Source organism: Hylobates moloch, unplaced genomic scaffold (genome assembly GCF_009828535.3).
Source record: "Hylobates moloch isolate HMO894 unplaced genomic scaffold, HMol_V3 SCAFFOLD_20, whole genome shotgun sequence".
Lineage (NCBI taxonomy): Eukaryota > Metazoa > Chordata > Mammalia > Primates > Hylobatidae > Hylobates > Hylobates moloch.
In genome coordinates, this window is record NW_026652295.1 from 25,716,538 (window position 1) to 25,740,387 (window position 23,850).

Consider the following 23,850-nt stretch of genomic DNA (forward strand, 5'->3'; position numbering starts at 1 on the left):
TAGAACCAGCACTCCTTGGATTAGCTCTGCAGAGTGTCTTGGTTGAGAGAATAACCTCACCGTACCCACATGACACGTGATTTGGAAAAAGACTAGAGGCCATACTTGATAAATCATGGGGAACAGATGTGTGCCCACCCAACAAATGTGATAAGTGATTGTGCAGCCAGAGCCAGCCTTCCTTCAATCAAGGTTTCCAGGCAGAGCAAATACCCTAGAGATTCTCTGTGATATAGGAAATTTGGATGGAGGGAGCTAGAAGAAATACAGGGATTTTTTTTTTTTAAGACGGAGTCTTACTCTGTTGCCAGGCTGGAGTGCAGTGGTGTGATCTCGGCTCCCTGCAACTTCCACCTCCTGGGTTCAAACAATTCTCCTGCCTCAGCTTCCCGAGTACTGGGAATATAGGTGCACGCCACCACACCCAACTAATTTTTGTACTTTTAGTAGGGATGAGGGTTCACTATGTTGGCCAGGATGGTCTCAATCTCTTGACCTCATGATCCACCCACCTCGGTCTCCCAAAGTGCTGGGATTACAGGCTTGAGCCACCGGGTGCCCGGCTTACAGGGATATTTTTAATCCCATTATGGACTCTGTCTCCAGGAAAGAGGTCTATCCATCCCTGCTCATTGGTGGATGTTAAACCAATATTCCTTTCAACTGCTGCCTGCTAGGGAAAAACTACTCCTCATTATCATCATTATTATTGCTCTCCACTCTATCCCCTCTACCTGGCATGTGCTTGTCAAGTTCTAGTTGTTCAATAAATTTGTTAATAATGCTGACTCTTCAACTTGGCTTTTTCTAGACTCTAATAAGTCTACTCAGCACAGTAGAGTAGTCTACACACCCACTGTACTCGCCACAGTTTCAGTTTACTTCATTGCAGTGTTTTCACAAAACCTTTATTGTATGTGTTTTCTACTGCCGCTATGATGATTTAGCACAAATTCTTAGACTTAAAGCAACACAAGTTTTTGGTTCACAGTTCTATAGCTCAGAAGTCCAACAGGGATCTCCCCAGGCTAAGATCAATGTGTCTGCATGCTGGATTCTTTTCTGGAGGCTCTAGAGAACAATATGTTTTCTTGTTTATTCAGATTGCTGGCAGAATTCAATTTTTGCAATTACAAGACAGAGGTCCCAGTTGCTTACTGATTTACAGCTGAAGGCTGTTCCCATCTCTAGAGGCTGCTGTTTTTTGGCTCACAGCTCCCTTCTTCAGTCTTCAAAGCAGCAATTATGCATTGAGGACTTGTCAATCTTTGAAGTTTTTCTGGTTCTTTTTCCATTGCATCTCTCTGATTCTTCCACCTTCTACTTTTGAGAACTCCTGTGATTCGATTAAGTCCACCCAGATAATTTAGAATAATCACTAAATTTTAAGGTCCATAACCTTAATTCTATAAGGTCCATTTTGCCATGTTATATATCATTGTCATATGTTTCACAGTAAACATCACTAGGTGTGTATGGAGGGATGAGCACTATTGAAGCTACCACTTATTTGGGAAATCATCCCAGGAAACACAAGTGCAGAAATAGTGAATTACAGAAGGGGGAAAGCCAGTTGTGTGAGGAATGGCATAAAGAGTTCATTAATGAGTCACCATATGGACAACTAGGCTTATGCCACCCAGGCACTGTAAGAAACTATATGAAATTGTGGAATATATGTCAGAATCTTCCTAAGGGCTGTGGACCCTTGTACATTTATCAACACCTGCCATCCTCTTTTGCTTAAATTGGTTGAAGGTTGCCTCTGGGAATGTTAGTTCTGCTGTACTTCAAGGTTGGGTTGTGCACCTGCAAAAAAAAAGCAAATATCACTGGTGTTAGAGAAAGTGGACGAGGAAAGACAGAAATAACTGAGGTCAGACATTGTTATCCTTGAAGGAAACTGTGTTCCTCCACTATTGGCAAATTGTAATAGGCCAAGAGAATATGGAATGGGGCATCAACAGCATCTGTTCTAAGGGCTCTGCCTCTGAGAATACAGTGAATGCCTTTCAAGGTCCCTCTGCCCTCCCTGCACCACATTCATTTAGCATTAGTGACCTCTTGTATTCCAATACATGTCCGTATAGCATGGCCCTGCAGCCTCACCACATGGACTGGGTCTGGGATGGACACCTGACCCAGGCTAGGGCAGGGGACCTTCAAGTGACATGTGACTAGCTACACCTGTAGCAGGTGTGCATGGGAGTTGTCAGAAGAACTATTCCACTCACATTATGGTCCAAAAGAGGAGAAGAAGTTGAACTGCGGAAACAGAAGACCAAAGCACATGTGCAGAGAGGAAACTTGAAGATGGAAGGAGTTTGGGCAATTTTCTCATCTTTTTTTCCCTTAGGGTCCCAGTATCATTCTAGTATGTTCTGGGAAATTTGTTGTTTTTGAGACAAGGTAAATGTATTGACTAATATTGTTGAAGTATGGAAAATTAGCAACTTGCACAACCATTGCACTATGCTCATTGATTCTGTGAGTCAGGAATCTGGAATATGAAAGGGACAAAGTAGGAATGGTTTTTCTCTTCACCAAAAAGTCTGGGCCTCCCCTGGAAGGACTCCATAGCTAGAGGTGACTCAAAAAAAAAAGACATGCCCAAATTGCCATCAAAAATTGAAACTCATTTGCAAAGCAAAAAGGGATCAGTGTTCAGTCTGGGTCCTGGTTTTACCAGGGGTACCATATACACCAGATCCACAGAGAATCTTGCTGAAGTGACCCTTCCTCTGTGCTTATCCCTCCCATGACAGGGAATGATTGTGTCCGGCTGTCACTATCTAATGTGGCACACTCCAGTAGTACCTGGTGTATTAGCCTGTTTTCACACTGCTATGAATGACTGCCTGAGACTGAGTAATTTATAAAGGAAAGAGATATAATTGACTCACAGTTCTGCCTGGATGGGGAGGCCTTAGGAAACTTACAATAATGGTGACAGGGTAAGCAAACATGTCCTTCTTCATGTGATGGAAGGGTGAGTGCTGAGCAAAAGAGGGAAAAGCCCCTTATAAAACCATCAGATCTTGTGAGAACTCGCTATCACAAGAAGAGCAAGGAGGTAACCACTGCCAAGATCCCCACCCCACGACACCTCACACTGGTTCCCTCCCATGACATGTGGGCATTATGGGACCTACCATTCAAGATGAGACTTGGGTGGGGATACAGCTGAACCATATCATTCCGCCCCTGGCCCCTCCCAAGTCTCACGTCCTCACATTTCAAAACACAATCATGCCTTTCCAACAGTCCCCCAAAATCTTAATTCCTTCTAGGATTAACCCGAACTCCAAGTCCAAAGTCTCATCTGAGGTAAGGCAAGTCCCTTTCCCTTATGAACCTGAAAAATCAAAAGCAGGTTAGTTACTTCCTAGATAAAATGTGGGCGCAGGCATTGGGTAAATACACCCATTCCAAATGGGAGAAACTGGCCAAAACAAAAGGGCTACAGGCCCCTTATAAGATCAAAATCCAGTAGGACAGTCATTAAACTTTAAATACCCAAAATAATGTATTTTGACTCCATGTCTCATATCCAGGTTACACTGAGGCAAGAGGTAGGCTCCCACGGCCTTGGGCAGCTCCATCCCTGTGGCTTTGCAGGATACAGCCCCCCTACCAGCTGCTTTCACAGGCTGGCATTGAGTGTCTGCTGCTTTTCCAGGTGCAAAGTACAAGCTGTCAGTGGATTACCATTCTGGAATCTGGAGGATGATGGCCCTCTTTTCATAGCTCCACTAGGCAGTGCCCCAGTGGGGCCTCTGTGTGGGGGCTCTAACCCCACATTTCTGTTTCAAACTGCCCTCGCAGAGGTTCTCCATGAGGGCTCTGCCCCTGCAGCAAACTTCTGCCTGGACATCCAGATGTTTCCATACACCCTCTGAAATCTTGGCAGAGGTTCCCAAACGTCAATTCTTGACTTCTGTGCACCTGCAGACCCAACACTATGTGAAAGCCACCAAGGCTTGGGGCTTGTACCCTCAGAAGCAACAGTCTGAGCTATACATTGGCCTCTCTTAGCCATAGCTGGAGCTGAATCAACTGGAACTGAGGGCACCAAATCCCTAGGCTGCACACAGCATTGGGGGACCCTGGCCCCAACCTAGGAAACAATTTTTTTCTCCCAGACCTCTGGATCTGTGATGGAAGGGTCTAGCAGGAAAACCTCTGACAGGCTCTAGGGGCATTTTCCTCATAGCCTTGGTGATTAACATTTGATTCCTTGTTACTTATGCAAATTTCTGCAGCCAGCTTGCCTTTCTCCTCAGAAAATGGATTTTTCTTTTTTATCAAATCATCAGGCTGCAAATTTTTCAAATTTTTATGCTCTGCTTCCTCCACCACTGTGAAGCCATTGCTAGTGTATTACTTGCAAAGTTTTGAATTGAAGTGAAAGGGAATTGTAGGCTTCCAGGCGAAGCGTTTAGACATTTGAGGGGAATATTGACAATATTTGCCACTTAGAAATTTCTTTTACCAGATACCGTAAATCATCACTCTGAAGTTCAAAGTTCCACAGAACTCTAGGGCAGGGACAAATGCCACCAGTCTTTTGTGCATAGCAAGAGTGACCTTTACTCTCCATTTCCCAACAAGTTCCTCATCTCTATCTGAGACTACCTCAGCCTAGACTTCATCGTCCATATCACTATCAGCATTTTGGTTAAAGCCATTCAACAAGTCTCTAGGAATTTCCAAACTTTCTCACATTTTCCTGTCTTCTTCTGAGCCCTCCAAACTGTTCCAACCTCTGCCTGTTACCCGTTTCAAAGTCACTTCCACATTTTCGGGTATCCTTATTTATCAGTTACTAGTGGATTCCCAATCATTAAATCCGTTATACATTTGTATTTTCCCCTCCCACCGCCATGCTTTTTTTTTTTTTTTTTTAGAGAGAGAGATAGGATCTTGCTCTGTCACCCAGGCTAGAGGTCAGTGATGTGTTCATAGCTGAGTGCAGCCTTGATCTCCTGGGCTCAAGTGATCCTCCTGCCTTAGCATCCCATAGTGCTGGGATTGTAGCTGTGAGACACTGGGCCTTGCTTGTCTTTATACACTTCTGTCCTTTCTTTATGGACAACCCTGAGTTCTTCATAGACCTGCCTGAGTAGGTGTTCCTGCCTATGTGGCGTCTGCCTCATCAATCCCTAGGGCCCTCTTCTTGGTCTTTCCCTACTCCTAGGGAGATATTTCTCAGAATTCTTGCTCCACTTGCTCCAGAACTGCTGAAATTCCTTAGGCTTTGGTCCTGGGCTCTCATTTCACACCACATATACTCAGATGGTCCAATCCATTTTCAGAGGTCTATCCCATAAGCAGACCCCCACTGGCACCTGTATTTCTGTCTCCAGCCCCACGCATTCCCTGAACTCAGTGCCCACTAGGCATCTCACAATGTGTGTATCCAAAATAAAATTCCCATCAACTCTGCCTACCCATCATTATCTGAATGAGTGACACCACCTAAGAGTCATTTTAGCCTTCTCTTGTTCTCTCTTAACCCACCACATCCAACTGATAGCCAAGCCCTGCTATTTGTACTTCCTTTCAATAGTCCAGCTTAGTGGTTTGATCACAGACTCTGGAGCGAGACAGCCTGGGCTCAAGGCCCAGCTCAGAAAGAAACTACTCATGTGACCTTGGGGAGTCATTTAACCTCCCTGGACCTCAGCTTTTACATGTATAGAATGTGGGAAATAAGGTACCTCTTAGTGTTGTTTTGAATCTTGTTAATACGTGTAAATCTCTAAGCACAATACCAGCATTGTAGCAGGTTCTATGTAAGTATTTCCTAGTATTAATGTGAGTAATCAATCAAGTCTCCTCTCCTCCATCGCCAAGCTGCCATCATTTCTTGCCTAGAGTGTCACAGTAGCTTCCTTTCTGGTCTCCCTATCTCCTAACGTGTGGCCCACCAGATGAGGATGGGATATATTGTGCAACCCCAGCAGGCATCATCCCATGGAATACAATGTAAAAGGTGCCCCCTACCTCCCATCTTCCCTGGCACCTGCTCCACTGCTATTTTCAGTGTACACATTTTCTCACATCATACTTTTCAGAGATTTTCCCTTTACTTTCAAACTAAAACTCCAACTCACAGCAGGCAACTATTGATGTTGTCTCCAGTGGAGGTGGATTTAGGAGTCATCAACGCAGGGATCAGAATTAAGCCTTTCAGAATGGAAGACAATGAAATTCATTTAGGGTTAATACATGCAGGTGCTGTGCTAACTCTTCCTTAAATAACTTATGGACCAGGTCTCATTTCCACCCTACAGACGAAGAAACAGAAACATTGAGTAATTAGTTAACCAGCTTTGGGTTCCAGGGCTAATGAGTTGTGCATAACAACAGATGAAGATAGAAAAAAAAAAAAGCCTAGAGACGGTAGATAGTAAGCCAGTCTGCCTGGGACATGCTGACAGATATCTAGATGTAGCATAAAGAAAATTGGTGTTCATGGGAGGTCCTAATGTCAGCAAGAGGTGAGATAACCATGAGAAATGGACATTTCTTGATGAGACTAACTCGATAAAGGAGACAAATCTCTGGGCATTTTGCCACACCTACTGCATGCAGGACACTGCACTAGATCTTATAAAATACAAAGAAGATAGAATCAAGTGCCTAGGTCTTGAAGGAGGGCTGAGTGCACTTTTCATTTAGCGTACATTCTTGTGACTTACTTTTTTATCATACACTGTTGTAAGCAAACTGCATGTGTTGTGTCATTCCATGCTCACAGCAACAACTCTTAAAAGTCAAGTACTATTACTGTCATTATTTTACAGGTAGGGAAACTGGGGCACAGAGAAGTTAGGGAACTGACCAAAGGTCACACAGGCCACCTGGCTTCAGAATTAGTGCTCTTATCCACTCTATTATGCAACCTCTCCTCACTAGTTTTGAACTTCAGTGGCTGAGGCCTACTACATGGTAGGTTCTCAATAAAAATTTGTTGAATCACTGAAATATTTCTGCCCCAGTTCACATCCATTTCTTTCCCAAGACTTCTTTCTCAGAGTTCAGTATAAAGGACTGCATGAGAAATGGACCTAGGGCCTCATACTTTGGAAACTACAAAGTTCAACGATACAAAGTATTGGTCCCAGAAACTCCTAATCTGAAGCTTAGCACCTCACCTGCTGTGTCAAAATGACTTGGATCTTCCAGGCAAGGGTGGGGTGATCGTTCTTACTGATATAATTTCAAGCAGTACAGCTTCTGATAGACTGTGAATTTAAAAATGAGCAAATGGGCCGGGCTCAGTGGCTCATGCCTGTAATCCCAGCACTTTGGGAGGCCGAAGCAGGCGGATCACCTGAGGTCAGGAGTTTGAGATCAGCCTGGGCAACACGGTGAAACCCTGTCTCTACTAAAAATACAAAATTAGCCAGGCGTGGTGGCACATGCCTGTAATCCCAGCTACTCAGGAGGCTGAGGCAGGAGAATCACTTGAATCTTCGGAGGCGGAGGATGCAGTGAGCCGAGATCGCACCATTGCACTCCAGCCTGGGCAACAAGAATAAATCTCCGTCTCACCAAAAAAAAAATAAAATAAAATGAAAATGAGCAAATGAACATTTAAATAAATAAGTATGATGGATGAATAGGGAATTAACAGTGGTATGGATTATAATAAAGTAAGAAAGTTTCATAAAATATTAAGTATATCACTATAATCTACATGGTAGGCATATTGGTATTCACCAAAAATTCTTTCACCTTGCTTTATGTTTTAGAAGTGTTATGATAAACTGTTGGTAAGGAAAAGGGGGAGGGAAAAATTGTGGAATTCTGTCGGTAACAGAGACCAGAAATACCATTGGCTTAAACAAAACAAGGGTTTTCTTGTTTTATCTTGATGTTGTTGTTTGTTTTCATGTAAAATGAATTTAGATGGCGGTAGTCCAGGGCTGACCTGGCAGCTCAGAGATGTCATTCATGCCCCAGCCTGCTTCTGACTTCATTCTCTGCTGTCTCTGCATGTGGCTTTCAACCTCAAGGTTGCCTCATGGTTCTAGGAGGGCTGCCGCACCTCTAGTTCAAAAGTCTACATCCAAGGCAAGAGGAAGAAGGAAGTACGGAGAGTGTGCACTCACACTCCCAGCTATCTTGGCCTCCATTCTGAAGGATCTCTGGGAGAAGCACAAGCCCACAACTTTACCTACAAACTATTGATTCCAACTTAGTCCCTTGCTCTCTGGTATCTATGAGATAGCAGAGCCTATTGCAGTACCCAAGAAAATTAGGCTTGATCACCAAGAAGAAAGGGGGACTGCATGATGCAGAAGGGACCAGCCATCTCAACCAGATACTGCACAGTCTAAATTCAAACTGTTACAATATAATCAAATTTCATCAACCCCAGTCACATCTTAATCTTAGGAGTTTTGGTCACTGACTTGCAAATCCAAAAAGTGTGTTTTAAGGTCCTAGGCCACAGGAAGAACCAGTTTGTCCCACAGACCTCTTACAGAGATGGTATTCGCGGTCTATGTAGAGTCCAGCTTCAGATAATATGTACTCCACTGGCAGCACGAGAAATAAATACACAGGAAAATACAATATAGCACAAACCAGGAACTGAGGGCGAATGAAGATGCTCAGAAACACCTGCACTAAAAGTTTCCTGAAAAAGCTAAAAAATGTCAAGCAGCAAGCACTGCCTCTGGAAACCAGAAACATTATATTATTTGATAACAGATCCTAAGTCTGGATGCTGGAAGTGCTTAAAAAATGTGCATTGTGTCTGGCTTTCTTTCCATGTATATACATTTATTTGAAAATCTCCTCCTCCTTCAGGTACCCATATTCATGCAAGCAAATGTTAGCAAACTGCCACAGTAGCATTTTAATTAGTGCACATCTTTCTGTCTTCACCACATTATAATCTTTTCTCATTTTGCTCTGCTGATATTTCTATTCTGATAAAAGACAAGTAAATACGTAGAAATACTTATATACATGGACACGCAAGAATGATTCAAATAGATAAACACAGAAACACAAACACTAAGGGAGGTAGGGCTGGAATTTTTCTGCAACGTGTACAATTCAATGTACTTTCAGTTTTCATTTCAACCCTCCTCAGGGGTTTCTTCCCAGCAACTGATGAGAAACATCACCTCTGAGCCAATCAAAAAGCTCATTCTTCCAAAGAGAGATTGTTATTATTCCTCACAATAGCCAGAGAGCCTCTGCTTTCTTTTTCCTTTCTTCGGAATGAGAGACTCAACCATAATAGAAAGAATAGAGAACTATTAACCACCTTTCTTCAGTGGGCTGTGATTTTCAGAGGGGAATACTAAGAAGTAAGTGGGGAATGTTGATTAGAGCCTGGGCTACAATGCCTGGGAGGACAGGAGCTGAATCGCTGAGAGTGGTGAGTGGGCATGTAGGGAGTGTGCTTGCCCAGGGAAAGGGGTGCAGTGCCTCTGTGTGTGTGTGTGTGTGTGCATGTGTGCGCATGGGCACCCACACACACATGTGGGCACATGGGGAAGAGGCAAGTAGTGCAAAGAATAAAGACCTGCAGATGTTGAGATTTGGTGGAAGGAAAGGGAGACAACATAAATGAAGAAATATTCCAACTGCATGTTCTTAAGAACTTATTGTAGTCAGAAAAGGGCAAAGAAGTCTCTAAAATCTGTTTTGACCAACACAAGCCATCTATTCTAAGCGATTCTAGAAACAGATGTGCCTTATAGATTCATATGTAAATTTGTTCATTACAGAAATACTTGTAATATAGAAAAATCTGAACCAGCATACACATACAACAGGCAGGGGGTAAACAAACAGTGCATGGTTCTATCATAAAAGATATTTCCATGCAGCTTTTAGGAATCATGTTTTTAATGAAGGGCAATTATTTCTCATTTTAACAGCATTAGATCCATACATTAAACCTTGTTTTGTATGTTTTAGGTACAGTATCTGTTTTTCCTTCCATTAATCATTTCCTCATAACCCAATATATGTGTTTCAATGGACACAATCTATTTCATTGTGTGAATATATAATTATTTTGTGATACTTTACTAATTTTGGCTATTTCAATTATCTACATTTGGCTACTGTATAGATTTTATTATATTTAACAGCCTCAGACATAAATTTTTGTCTTAATTTCTGACTTTTTTTTTTTCTTCAACAATAATTCCTGTAAGTGGAACTTTTGAGTAAAGCATACAACTTCTTTTTTTTTTAATAGCATTTCCTTGGTAGAGTATGTAACTTTTTAAAGATGCTTGCTGTATATACGACCAAAATGCTTCGAGAAATATTTATATTTCTACTACCAAAGTATATGATTACTACTACAGAGTTTTAATTTTATTGATTGACTAATTTGTAGAAATGGGTGTCTCATCATGTTGCCCAGGCTGGTTTAAACCCCTGGGCTCAAGGAATCCTCCCACCTTGACCATCCAAATTGCTAAGATTACAGGCATGAGCCACTAAACTTTTATTCCTTTATGCTTTTCTTCATTTGCAATATTGACTATAATCAGGAAGAAAAATATAAACATCCTTTAAAAAGAATGAAAACATATGTCTCACTCTAAGCAGAGCAGAGAAATTGTTAACTTTGAAACCAATGATAATAAAAATGATACCCCTTCTATAGCAACATAAACAGCAGTTTTGAGGAACAGAAGATGTGAAATGCAATATTATTTTGGGTCGGTGCAAGATCCAGGCGAGGGTGGAGGATGGCCGGCTGCACAGACCTCTGTTCTGGTGCTTCCTCTTCATCCCTCCCCACCTCCCTCTTCAGACCTTGTTCTCAGAGGCCATTCCCAGACTCAGGTAGCGAGACAGCAGTGGGTGTTGTGGCTGCAGGCCTCATGCTCCTTTGCTTTGGAAGAAACTGTTGAGGAGTTAGTATTTACTGAGCAGCTTATATGTTCCAGTCAGTATTATCACTCATAATAATTACTGTTAAGTAATACATGAAAAATTTTAAATTTAAAGCATTTCAATATTTTAGAAGTAAAGGGAGCAAAAGCCCAAAGTGTTCTTTTGCTCACTTAACCTCTGATCTTCAGTTTAGCATGCATCTTTTTAGACTTTTTCAGGCGTTTACATCTATAAATATGCAGAAATATATAGCTTTGTTTTTGTTTTTCAATTGAATCATTAGTATAGTTCTGCAACGTGCTTTTTGACCGCTTAGTGTATCACCATTATCTACATTCATGACAATAAATCAACTCTTTTTACCTGCTGCATTGAATTCCCTCTGAGGGATGAGCCGTCGTTCCTCTAAGCAGTCTCCTGTTGGGTGGTCGGTTCAGTTGGTAACCACTTTTATACTTTAAAAATAGTGCTGCAGTGTCATTCTCACAGAGGCTTATCTCTGCACTCATGCAAGTACTTTCCTAGACTAGACATCAGAAAGTGGAATTGCTGGACCCAATTGTGCACATTCTAAATTTCACACTTCATGATATTGTATGAATCAATAAAGTTCCAATGGTTTTGTCCCATGAACAAGATCACACAGCTTAGAATCTTAGAGTCTTTACCTATTGCTTACCTTCTTTATGTCCTTAACACTAATATAGTAGGCCTCACCCATTGTGGGTGCTCAGTAAATATTTGTTGAATGACTTTATGAAGGGAAGAAAGAAAAGATGGGTAAGGCCTGGTCTTATTCAAAGCTCTCCTAATCAAAATCTTTGTGATTAAACGTGGTGGGTTCAGCCCCTGACTGACTTCAGAGCCTCTGCCAGGCAGTCTGCCTGGATCCCACCAGGAGCCACCAGGCCATAAGTTGACCGTGGTAATGGCCAAGAGTTTGACACTTGAGGAGTCCACAGTGTTGGACACCCACAGAGCTGAACGAGGGTGGAACCAGGGAATCCAGTGAAGAGGGTCCTTCATGAATCAGAGGGGGATGATGGAAGCTTGGACCTGGCAAGGGAAGTGTGGGGAAGTGATAGGATTCTGAATATTTTAATATTTGAATGCAGTAGAGTCAGAGATTTCCTGATCAGATAACAGATATTATTTTTACAGATGGTTTTCCATACTGGAACTCAAAGGTAAAGACACTCAAGGACAGACATTTTTGGCAGAGGTAAGATCTTCTTTGGTCACCATACTTGAGTTAGCCCGGGGAAGTGGACATTTCCATGCAGAATCCTAAAGCTTCTTCCAGGACATAGTGTCTGTCCCACACCTTCTGGTGTCTCTTGATATGCAGCATAGATGAAAATGGCAAGTTCCCTGGCCTTCCTTCTGCTCAACTTTCATGTCTCCCTCTTCTTGGTCCAGCTGCTCACTCCTTGCTCAGGTAGGGAATGATTCCACGATTCCACACTTATGTTTCTGAAGCAGACAATTATCTCAATTACCTAATTAAGCAGACAATTACCTAAATGCCCTCTTAGAAGCTTTAACTCATTCCCATACCTGGAAGTCCATCCCAACCCGAAGGATCACCTGTCACAAAGAGACAAATGGTCCTTCTGTTAGGATTGTGTTCCCCTCTAGGATCTCTGTATCTCACCTTCCCTGTCTGAGAAGCACCCTTCCTCTCGTGACCCCAACTCCAAAACCCTCTGATGGAGATTCCCCCTTGTGCTGACAGCTCAGTTTTCTGTGCTTGGACCCTCTGGGCCCATCCTGGCCATGGTGGGTGAAGACGCTGATCTGCCCTGTCACCTGTTCCCGACCATGAGTGCAGAGACCATGGAGCTGAGGTGGGTGAGTTCCAGCCTAAGGCAGGTAGTGAACGTGTATGCAGATGGAAAGGAAGTGGAAGACAGGCAGAGTGCACCGTATCGAGGGAGAACTTCGATTCTGCGGGATGGCATCACTGCAGGGAAGGCTGCTCTCCGAATACACAACGTCACAGCCTCTGACAGTGGAAAGTACTTGTGTTATTTCCAAGATGGTGACTTCTATGAAAAAGCCCTGGTGGAGCTGAAGGTTGCAGGTGAGCCTCCATGTTTTGTTCTGAGAACATTTCTCTGTAGGATCTTGAGCAGATGCAGAGTCCCTCTTCCAAAAGCACTGCAGACACTCGTGGCTGCTCACTAGCAATTGCCTACACTGCCTTCCAACTTAGCTTCTCTGCAACCCTTAAGAAAGACACATTCTTTCTTTAGAAAGAATTCCTGCTGTACCCTACATGCTGAAGTAAACAACTCCCTCCTGCTGACAACCAGAGATATAAGGGAAATGAAGGACGACGTATAGGAAACATTAGAAATCATCAGTTGAGTGACTGGTACACAGTCATTTTGGTTTAGTTGTGTAACAGACGGCTTCTGTTGTGTCTCCAAGTGCACATTACCATGGGGCTTGGGAGGTGGAATAGTGACTGTATCTGCTGCCAGTGTTTTCCAATCAGTGACTCCCAGAAACATTTTTGTAGTATAATGAGACATGTTTCTTACTTGTTGCTTTGAGGAAGAACACACATCATGGGGAGCTGTGGCAGCGTCTCAGTAAGAAGGTTTTAGAGCAGACTTATTATACAATTTGGGCTTGTGTTAGGGGATTTGGGGGAGGGTTTATAGACTTAGCTCTCTGCTCTGGATGAGATACTGTCAGGAAGGTGTGGGGAGATGAATTCTGAGAGTGGGAGCCTTAATCAAGCTTATCTAGGAGGAAGGAGACTAAAGCTGTAAATGATGAAGAGGCAGCAATTCCTCATTGCTGATGGGGGATGTCTGGTTATTGTTGTGGTTTGTACAATGTTCATGTTTTTCTCTGCACTCACAGAGGATTGGGGTGGCCTTGTATTTCCCATGATCTGTCACAGTGATAAAGTACTATTTTTTGTGTTCTGTGAAATTACTCATGTTCAACAGGAGGATACCAAGACCTGGTGTCAGGTTCCAGACGCCAAGGAGAGCTTTTTTCTTTCTCAGTACAATCCCTTGCCTCATGGCTTCTGGTTGGGTTTGGTTTAAGGGGAGCTATAGCAGACAATGGTAGGAAGAAGAGAAAAGGGAGAGGTCTGGGTGCTTATTCCGTGGCTTCCTTCCTGCAAGATACCCTCAGACTGGCTGCATTGCCTTGCTGAAGGTCACAAGTCAACTCAAGAAAGTCCTCAATGCATCAATCTTCTCTTTTATGTCTCCGGAACAGATCCCTCTCCCCCTCCCTCTGGTAATTGGGGTGGATGGGAATAGCCCCACATTACTGACCCTGGGATATTGCACTAGCCCATTTAGTTTTTTTTTTCATCATGACCACACTTGTGTAAATAGCTCCTGAATGAAATCTTCCTTGGATTATCAAATGTGAGTCTGCCATTGATTCCCATTGAGACCCTCCCTGATACAGGAGCTCTCAAGAATGTAGGCCAATTTATCCTTCTACAGCATTGGGTTCTGATCTTCACGTTGAAGTGAAGGGTTATGAGGATGGAGGGATCCATCTGGAGTGCAGGTCCACTGGCTGGTACCCCCAACCCCAAATAAAGTGGAGTGACGCCAAGGGAGAGAACATCCCGGCTGTGGAAGCACCTGTGATTGCAGATGGAGTGGGCCTGTATGCAGTAGCAGCATCTGTGATCATGAGAGGCAGCTCTGGTGGGAGTGTATCCTGCATCATCAGAAATTCCCTCCTTGGCCTGGAAAAGACAGCCAGCATTTCCATTGCAGGTCAGTACCTGCTTGGCCTCAGCTTTACTGAGCCAAGCTGTGGCAGGTAATGAAGGGGGATGTGTGAGTCTCTACTATGTGAGTCTCTGCGGTCAACCTGGGTCTCTGCACCGCATGTAAGGCTCAAAGCAGGGACCTGCAGGCTACTCGCTGCTTTAGGGGAGCTTCCCCACGCCACAAAGCTGTTCATGCCACAAACATTTACTGATCACTTCCTGTCTGACAGAAACAGAAGGTGTGACAGGCAGTGGGAATTGGGGAAAAACGTTAAGAGAAGCTCCTTATGTAAAGTCAAATGACAAAATGGGAAAACATATATAAATTTACAAACTCATAGAGAAAGACCTAATCTTTGTGAAACAGAAGATTTTGAAAACTGAGTAAAAAATTTTAACAAAGGTCATGAATTGTTAATTCACAGGAAAGGAAATAACCCACAAAAGGGTGCTCATTCTCACTCATTAGGGAAACATATCTGAAATCATTTTTCACTTATGATATTGGCAAAAATCAAAACCCCACTGCCTTGCTTGATAACACATGGCTATGGCAGGAGTGCAGGAAGGCAGTGACTCTCAGTCATTTGCTCGTGTCACTTGTATTTTTGGTGTGCATTAGCACAAGCTCTATTGGGGGATCTATCCAAACTACATATTTATTGATCTAAAATTCCAGTTCTGGGATATGCTTGCATTTGTATGAGATGATCCATGTAAAAGGTTTCTGGGGTTTTTCTTGTTTGTTTGTTTTTGAGAGGGAGTCTCACTCTGTTGCCCAGGCTGGAGTGCAATGGCGCAATCTCAGCTCACTGCAACCTCCTCCTCCTGGGTTCGAGAGATCCTCCTGTCTCAGCCTCCCCAGTAGCTGGGATTACAAGCATGCACCACCGCACCTGGATAATTTTTATATTTTTACTAGAGATGTGGTTTCACCATGTTGGCCAGGCTGGTTTCAAACTCCAGACCCCAATTGATCCACCTGTCTTAGCCTCCCAAGGTGCTGGGATTACAAGTGTGAGTCACCAGACCAGCCTATAAAAAGTTTCTTATAGCATTGATTATGATTGTATAAGGTTAGAAGCTATGCAGATGCTCACTGATGGTGAACTTCCATACAAGGGAATACTGCCCAACTGTGAAAGAAAAAAGCGATAATTCTCTCTGTACTAATATGGAAAGATCTCCAAGACACACTTTACACAGAAGAGTGAGATGCAGAGTGATGTGTATAGAATGTTATTTTTAGTTTAAACAAGAGGAAAATTAGGAACATATTTTAATTTACTTTTTTTAGTTCTTGATTGTGTTATTTAACTTACATTTTTAAAATGTAACAAGCAATTTTGTAATACTCACTGTACATCAAGTACTTTATTTACTTATTTAGGATCAGAATCTCACTCTGCCACCCAGGCTGGAATGCTGTGGCACAATCTTGGCTCACTGCAAGCCCCACTTCCCAGGTTGAAGCAATTCTACAGCCTCAGCCTCCCAAGTAGTTGAGATTACAGGGACATGCCACTACGCCCAGCTAATTTTTGTAATTTTAGTAAACATGGGTTTTCACCATGTTGGCCAAGCTGGTCTCGAACTCCTGACCTCAAGTGATCTGCCTGCCTCGGCCTCACAAAGTGCTGGGATTACAGGCGTGAGCCACTGCACTCAGCCCATTAGGCCCTTTTTAAGTATTAATTTAATTCTTCTAACCTCAGGAGACAGGCATTATCATTACCCTCATTTTATAGATTAGGCCACTACAAACAGAGAGGTTATGTAAGTAGTCCAACATAGCACTGCTCGTCACACGGGGGAGCCAGCATTGAAACCCATGCCCTCTGACTCCACACTTTATGTCCCTAAGCATCATATTAAGTGGACTAAGGAAAAGTTAATAGATGGAGGGAGGGAGTACTAGGTAGATTGGAGAGTTGCATGACTTTATGTACATGAGGTTTTTGAACCATGTAAATGTGTTACTGGTTGAAAAAATATTTAGAAAAAAATGAGTATGACTCTGATCAAGTTAATTTCCATACGAGAGGCAGACCTCTCAAGATAGTAATAGTAGTAGCTTATAGTGAGGGTTTACCAAAGTCTTCTCTACAGTCCTCTGAGGCTTTAGGGAGAGAACGCTTATTTAACCTCATGAGATAGATTCCATGCTCCCAACCTGGGCTGAGCAGCTAAAGCTTGGGGTGCTGAGGCTGGGGAGGCTGAGTGCACTAGCTCCCATGACCCACAGCTCTCCCCCTCACAGACCCCTTCTTCAGGAGCGCCCAGCCCTGGATCGCGGCCCTGGCAGGGACCCTGCCTATCTCATTGCTGCTTCTCGCCGGAGCCAGTTACTTCTTGTGGAGACAACAGAAGGAAAAAATTGCTCTGTCCAGGGAGACAGAAAGAGAGCGAGAGATGAAAGAAATGGGATATGCTGCAACAGAGCAGGAAATAAGCCTAAGAGGTATCCAATGCGAGCAGAGAATCTAAGCCCCTGGCTTGCCTGCCCCAGCCTGAAGATCTCACCCCCATTCCCACCCTGACGCTGCATCAAGTTTAAGGTTTATTTTCCTGAAACCCCCCTTACCCATAACTGTTCTTTTTTTTCTTCTTTTTTTGCTTATTTTCCAGAGAAGCTCCAGGAGGAACTCAGTAAGTTCCCATTCCCCAGGAGACCCAGGAATGTCTTCGTATCCCCACTTTGAGTGCCTTGATAACCCTTCCCTATTCATTCCATTGCAGAGTGGAGAAAAATCCAGTACATGGCTCGTGAGTGACTCTGACATTTTCTCTGAATTTGAATCTATGACTCTCTTCTGCTTGGAAATTTTCCAACCCATAAATCTTTGCCTGGGGTTGAAAAATGGTCCTAGATCCCTTTACTCAGGAAAAGAAAGCAAGTTTGGCTCTTTGGAGAAACCCCCCAGAAGGAGTCTCTCTCTTCTTTCTCTCTCTCTAAGAAAAGAAAAAGACGTCTTCAATCTCTTTGTACTAGGGGCCACAGACCTTTATGCCCTAAAAAGCACTGAGGAATATCCAGGGGTACACTTCAAAAGGAAGAGAGAAGGGTGAGGTGCATTTTCTATGGCAGGAAACTTACTTGTTGTTTTCCATAATCTAGAGGATGTTGAAAGGAAAACAAGAATGGAAGATTTAAGAGATAAGAAAATCAGAAAAGAGAGAGGGAGACAAGTGGGTCTAATAAAGAGAAGTAGCTACAGTGGCTCAGTTGATATAGATTGATCATAATTGCTTTCAAAAACTAGTCCCTGAAATTGCTCATTAAATTTCCCAACTTCTTTTTAGAGCAAGGCAGGAAATGATACAGATTGAGAAGGGTGGATCTTGTACTCCTGGACATACACATATAGACATGGTGACACCTATGCCCAGATACAGGAGTATAGACAGATTCAAAATAGATTAGCTGGACTCCACTGGGAAGGAACTCACAGTGACTGCCCTGCCACTAGCATTCAACCAATGTTCCGAGACTTGATATTAAGAAGATGAGGTGAAGAGAGAATTGAGCCTGCAGAGTGAGACCATAGGGAAGAGTGGAATGGTCAAAAATGGATGCGAGAGGAAGGGCAAGGGACCAACAGAGCAAAGGCAGTATTCAGGTGACATCTCTACCTTTCTTTCATTGTAGGCGGAGAGAAGTCTTTGGCCTATCATGGTGAGTGAGCCTGATGCTCTCTGGGTTTGCTGGGTCATGGACCATGAATATTTCAACTTTTTCTCTGCTGTGACCCATTAACGTTCTCAGTTGGATTAATCAGATCTAACCCATAGACTCAATTTTGTGTGGTAGGGGGTTGACTTCTGCTTTTCTGGAGCCTCTGAGAGACTCCTGACCCTGCACATGCCCAGGCAAAGCACAACCATGCAGCCTGCACCCCCCATGACACAGGGAGCCGAGCCTGACATTGTTTAGAAGGTGCCACCTCTGATCTATCAGAGCTGTAGAGGAGGGAAGCTGAACCCTGGAAGAGACTCTGAAGAAAAGGAGAGAAAACGTGTAGTGAAAGGAGAATGAAGTGGAGAAAAGAACAAAAATACTGATCTTTTTCTTATCTGTGTCTCCTTCCTTTCAGAATGGAAAATGGCCCTCTTCAAGCCTGGTGAGTAAATCGTGTATGTTCCCTGGATCAACAACCTGAGGGACTATATTCCTTTTTCCTCCTCCAACTCTTGTGATTTGAGGAAGAAAAGTTCCCTTGACTAAGAAAGTTTGGGGTAGACAACATTAAATCCCAATCTGAAAAGTGGGCCCATCTCCAAGACCCTTCCCGCTGAGAGCCCAGGGAACCAGGGAGAATTGCTCTCTTGGGCGTCCTCAGACCTTCCTGGGAAGGAAGACACATAAAGGGTGGAGCTGAGGGGAAGGAGACACGCACTGAATGATACTGCAGGGAGAGTGAGGATGCAAATGCCAAGGAGAGGAGGTGATGCCTGCCCAAAGAACTTTGCACTTCCCAGGCTTCTCATGCCACCTACTGCCTGTGTCACCTCAAATGATTTAATGCTTCCGAGCTTTCGCCTCCACATTTTTAAATGAAAATTGCAATCTGTGTTTTGTGGGGTTGAGGTGAAGACTGAAGGAATAATAAATATCCACTGGTCAAAAACCTAGTAAGAAAGAGATGACAAGTTCAAACTGGTTGGTTGAAAAAAGGTTTGCGGAAAGGAGGGTTAAGGGTAAGCAACAAGGAAAAGTGCAGTGCCCCCATGGTTCCCAATTCCCAACAGCGGGGAGCTGTCTTCACTCCTAGCCTGGGAGGGCTAGGAAGGGGAGGCATTTACTGGAACCCAGAGAAAGGTAGCTCAAAGAGAGGGCTCCCTGAGAAGAGTCGTCAGGCCTTGTTAGAGCAGCACCAGCTGCTGCTGGCAGGGAGGAAGCAGGAGAATAAACGGTGTGTCTCTCCTTTCTTTCTCCTTCCAATCTTCTATCAGGGCCTCTAATTGGCCAAACCCAACAGCAAACCAGAGGACAAGGGAGCCCAGTGGCACTATCCTTAGAGTACAGATTCCTGGGACCCAGAAGAGGGTGGAAAAAGCTGAGGCTGGAGAGTGAATCTGGGGCCCCTCATAGAGCCCAGCACAGAGACGGCCTTGCAGCTATTAGAACATCAGGAGCTTCCTTCATGGCCTGCTGTGGGCTGAGTAAATAACATGATTCTCCTATACTACGCTAGAGATTCATATTTTTATCCCCATTTTTCAGGTGACAAAATGCTTCAAATGAGGCTCCACCTTGTTAAATAAATTGGATGTATGGGAAAAATAGACTGCAGAAAAGGGGAGCTCATTTAGTTCATGAGTGATCGAGTGAAGATTGAAAATTAACCTCTGATTATAAGGCATTAGGGGGCAGAGTCAATGTGGGGAGGGAAACAAGAAAAATGTAGCAAGAGGATCCTTATTGCTTCCTGACACAGCATCAGGGTATTGGGTTAGGCAGATACTGACCTTACTTTCATTTCCCCTCTGGACACAAGACCCCTTGAGCTTTCTCCCATGATATTGATCAGAGAGTCATATTCAGAGCAGGCTAGGGACACCAGGTTCTGGAAGGACCTCCTCAGCATGGTCCAGGCCTTGCATGCTGAGGCTCTGAAATCCAGGAAAAATGGCTGACCCCATGGACACCTTCTCAAACTCTCTGCAGCGGATGTGATTCTGGATCCAGACACGGCAAACGCCATCCTCCTTGTTTCTGAGGACCAGAGGAGTGTGCAGCGTGCTGAAGAGCCGCGGGATCTACCAGACAACCCTGAGAGATTTGAATGGCGTTACTGTGTCCTTGGCTGTGAAAACTTCACATCAGGGAGACATTACTGGGAGGTGGAAGTGGGGGACAGAAAAGAGTGGCATATTGGGGTATGTAGTAAGAACGTGGAGAGGAAAAAAGGTTGGGTCAAAATGACACCAGAGAATGGATACTGGACTATGGGCCTGACTGATGGGAATAAGTATCGGGCTCTCACTGAGCCCAGAACCAACCTGAAACTTCCTGAGCCCCCTAGGAAAGTGGGGATCTTCCTGGACTATGAGACTGGAGAGGTCTCGTTCTACAATGCCACGGATGGATCTCATATCTACACCTTTCCACACACCTCTTTCTCTGAGCCTCTATATCCTGTTTTCAGAATTTTGACCTTGGAGCCCACTGCCCTGACCATTTGCCCAATACCAAAAGTAGAGAGTTCCCCCAATCCCGACCTAGTGCCTGATCATTCCCTGGAGACACCAGTGACCCCGGGCTTAGCTAATGAAAGTGGGGAGCCTCAGGCTGAAGTAACATCTCTGCTTCTCCCTGCCCACCCTGGAGCTGAGGGTCTCCCCTTCTGCAACAACCAATCAGAACCATAAGCTACAGGCACACACTGAAGCACTTTACTGATATTCATTCCGTTATTCCATATGACAGTTGTTTTGAGTTTGGTACCACCTATTGTCCCCTTATACAGATAAGGAAACTGGGGTGCAGAAAGGTGAATTAACTTTACAAAGTAGACATGACTAGTGAACAACAGAGCTGGGATCTAAACAGCAATAACTAACATTAACAGAGAATTTAAAATGTTCTGAGTGCTGTGTTATAAGCTTTGGTGGATGTCACTCCTTTAATCCTCACAACACCCTATTGGGTAGTCATATTTTGCAAGTATGGAAGCTGAGGCAGGGCAACATGAAGTAACTTACATAACTCATACAGTAATTTGTGCAGTTGGGAGATGTTCAGCCTTAGTCCCTGGCTAATTGCCTGTTCTTTTCCAGCCTGATTTTTTCCCACAGGAAGAGCCCACATGTAGCCTTGAGGTTTCCTTCCCAGGACAGCTCCAGGGTAGAGATCACTGTAAGTGCTTGTGGAGTTCACATCCCTATTGACTCTTTCCCAACTGATTATCAGAGCCTTAGACCCAGCACTCCTTGGATTAGCTCTGCAGAGCGTCTTGGTTGAGAGAATAACCTCATAGTACCGACATGACATGTGACTTGGAGAGAGACTAGAGGCCACACTTGATGAATCATGGGGAAGAGATGTGTTCCCACCCAACAAATGTGATAAGTGATCGTGCAGCCAGAGCCAGCCTTCCTACAATCAAGGTTTCCAGGCAGAGCAAATACCCTAAAGATTCTCTGTGATGTAGGTAATTTGGATGAAGGAAGCTAAAAGAATTACAGGGAGGTTTTTAATCCCGCTATGGACTCAGTCTCCTGGAAATAGGTCTGTCCACCCCTGTTCATTGGTGGATGTTAAACCCATATTCCTTTCAACTGCTGCCTGCTAGGGAAAACTGCTCCTCATTATTATCTCTATTATTACTCACCACTGTATCCCCTCTACTGGGCAAGTGGTTGTCAAGTTCTAGTTGTTCAATAAATGTGTTAATAATGCTTACTCTTCAACTTGGCTTTTTCTAGACTGTGGTGTCTACTCAGCACAGTAGAGTCGTCTGCACACCCACTGTACTCACCACAGTCTCAGTTTACCTCACTGTAGCATTTTCAGAAAACCCTTATTGGATGCATTTTCTATTGCTGCTATCTGAATTACCAGAAATTTATAGACTTTTTTGTTTGTTTGTTTGTTTTTTGAGACTGGATTGTGCCACTGTACTCCCAGGCTGCAGTACAGTAGCACGATCTCAGCTCACTGCAACCTCCATCTCCCAGGTTCAAGCGATTCTCCTCCCTCAGCCTCCCGAGTAGCTGGGACTACAGATGTGTGCCACCAGCCTGGCTAATTTTTTGTGTTTTCAGTACAGACAAGGTTTCACCATGTTGTCCAGGATGGTCTCGATCTACTGACCTCATGATCCACCCAACTCGGCCTCCCAAAGTGCTGGGATTACAGGTATGAGCCACCGCCTGGCCTCAGAAATTCATGAACTTAAAGCAATACAAATTTATTATCTCACTGTTCTGTAGGTGAGAAGTCCCACAGGGATCTCACCAGGCTAGAATCAAGGTGTCCGCAGGCTAGATTCCTTTCTGGAGTCTCTAAGGAAGAATCTGTTTCCTTGCTTATTCAGACTATTGGCAGAATCAGTTCCTTTCATTTACAGGACTGAGGTCTCAGTTGTTTCCTGGTTTTTAGCTAAGGGCTGTACCCACTTCTAGAGGCTGCCACACTCTGGCTCCTAGCTCCCTTCCTGTGTCTTCAAAGCAGCAACAGTGAGTTGAGGCTCATCTCCTAGGTCTTTTTCTCCATTGTATCTCTCTGATTCTTTTACCTTCTCCTTTTTTTCCTTCTTTTCTTTTTTTTTTTCTTCTTTGCCAAGGACTCGCTCTGTCACCCAGGCTGAAGTGCAGTGGCGTGATCTCAGCTCACCACATACTTTGTTCCCTGGGCTCAAGCAATCCACCCATCTTAGCTTCCCAAGCAGCTGGGAGCACAGACCCACATCACCATGCCTGGGTATTTTCTTGTAGAGACAGGGTCTCGCCATGTTGCCCAGTCTGGTCTCAAACTCCTGAGCTCAAGCAATCTGCCCACCTTGGTCTCCCAAAATGCTAGGATTATAGGCATGAGCCACCACACTCAGTCTGCCTTTTACTTTTAACGACTCCTATGATTAAACTGAGATCACCCAGACATTTTAGAATATTCTCTCTATTTTAAGGTCCATAACCTTAATTCTGTGTAAAATTCATTTTACCGTGTTATACATTCTTTTCATAACTTTCATAGTGGATATAGCTCAGAGTGGGTGCGGGGAGCACTATTCAGCTCACCACACTGATTTGGGAAGTGATCCCAGGAAACACAAGTGCAGAAACAAATTGAGAAATGAAAAAAAGCCAATTACATGAGAAATGGGATAAAGCGTTCACTCATGAGTCAGTTACCATGTGGATAACTTGGCTGAATCCCTTTTAGGACTCTCTTAAGAAACCATATGAGATGTGTGATATAGCTCAGAATCTTCCTAAGGACTACAGGGCCTGGGACTTTATCTCCACTTCCCATCCTCCTCTGCTTGAATTGGTTGAAGGTTGGCCTGGGAGTGTTAATTCTAATGCACTTTAAGATTGGGCTATGTAACTGCAGAAAAGCAACTATCACGGGTGTGATAAAGCTCACAGGCAAAGGAGAAGGGAGATACTCACTGGAGGTGGAAAGGTTGTCATCTTTGCAGAAAACTGTGCCTCAGCTATTGGCAAACTGTGATAGGCCAAGAGAATATGGGATGGGGCATCAA

The 23,850-nt window shown here is 43.9% G+C and overlaps 1 protein-coding gene across 1 annotated transcript; it reads left to right on the plus strand.

Annotated features, from left to right (window-relative positions):
* The first annotated feature begins 12,070 nt into the window (after positions 1-12,070).
* Positions 12,071-21,991, plus strand: LOC116459849 (butyrophilin subfamily 3 member A3). The gene is given in 11 exon segments (XM_058432322.1): positions 12,071-12,106; positions 12,304-12,322; positions 12,620-12,967; positions 14,364-14,645; positions 16,902-17,102; positions 17,270-17,290; positions 17,381-17,407; positions 18,291-18,317; positions 18,736-18,762; positions 20,310-20,977; positions 20,979-21,991. Coding segments are annotated over 9 exon segments (1,626 nt in total). The 5' UTR covers positions 12,071-12,106; positions 12,304-12,322; positions 12,620-12,660; the 3' UTR covers positions 21,045-21,991.
* The last annotated feature ends 1,859 nt before the right edge of the window (positions 21,992-23,850 follow it).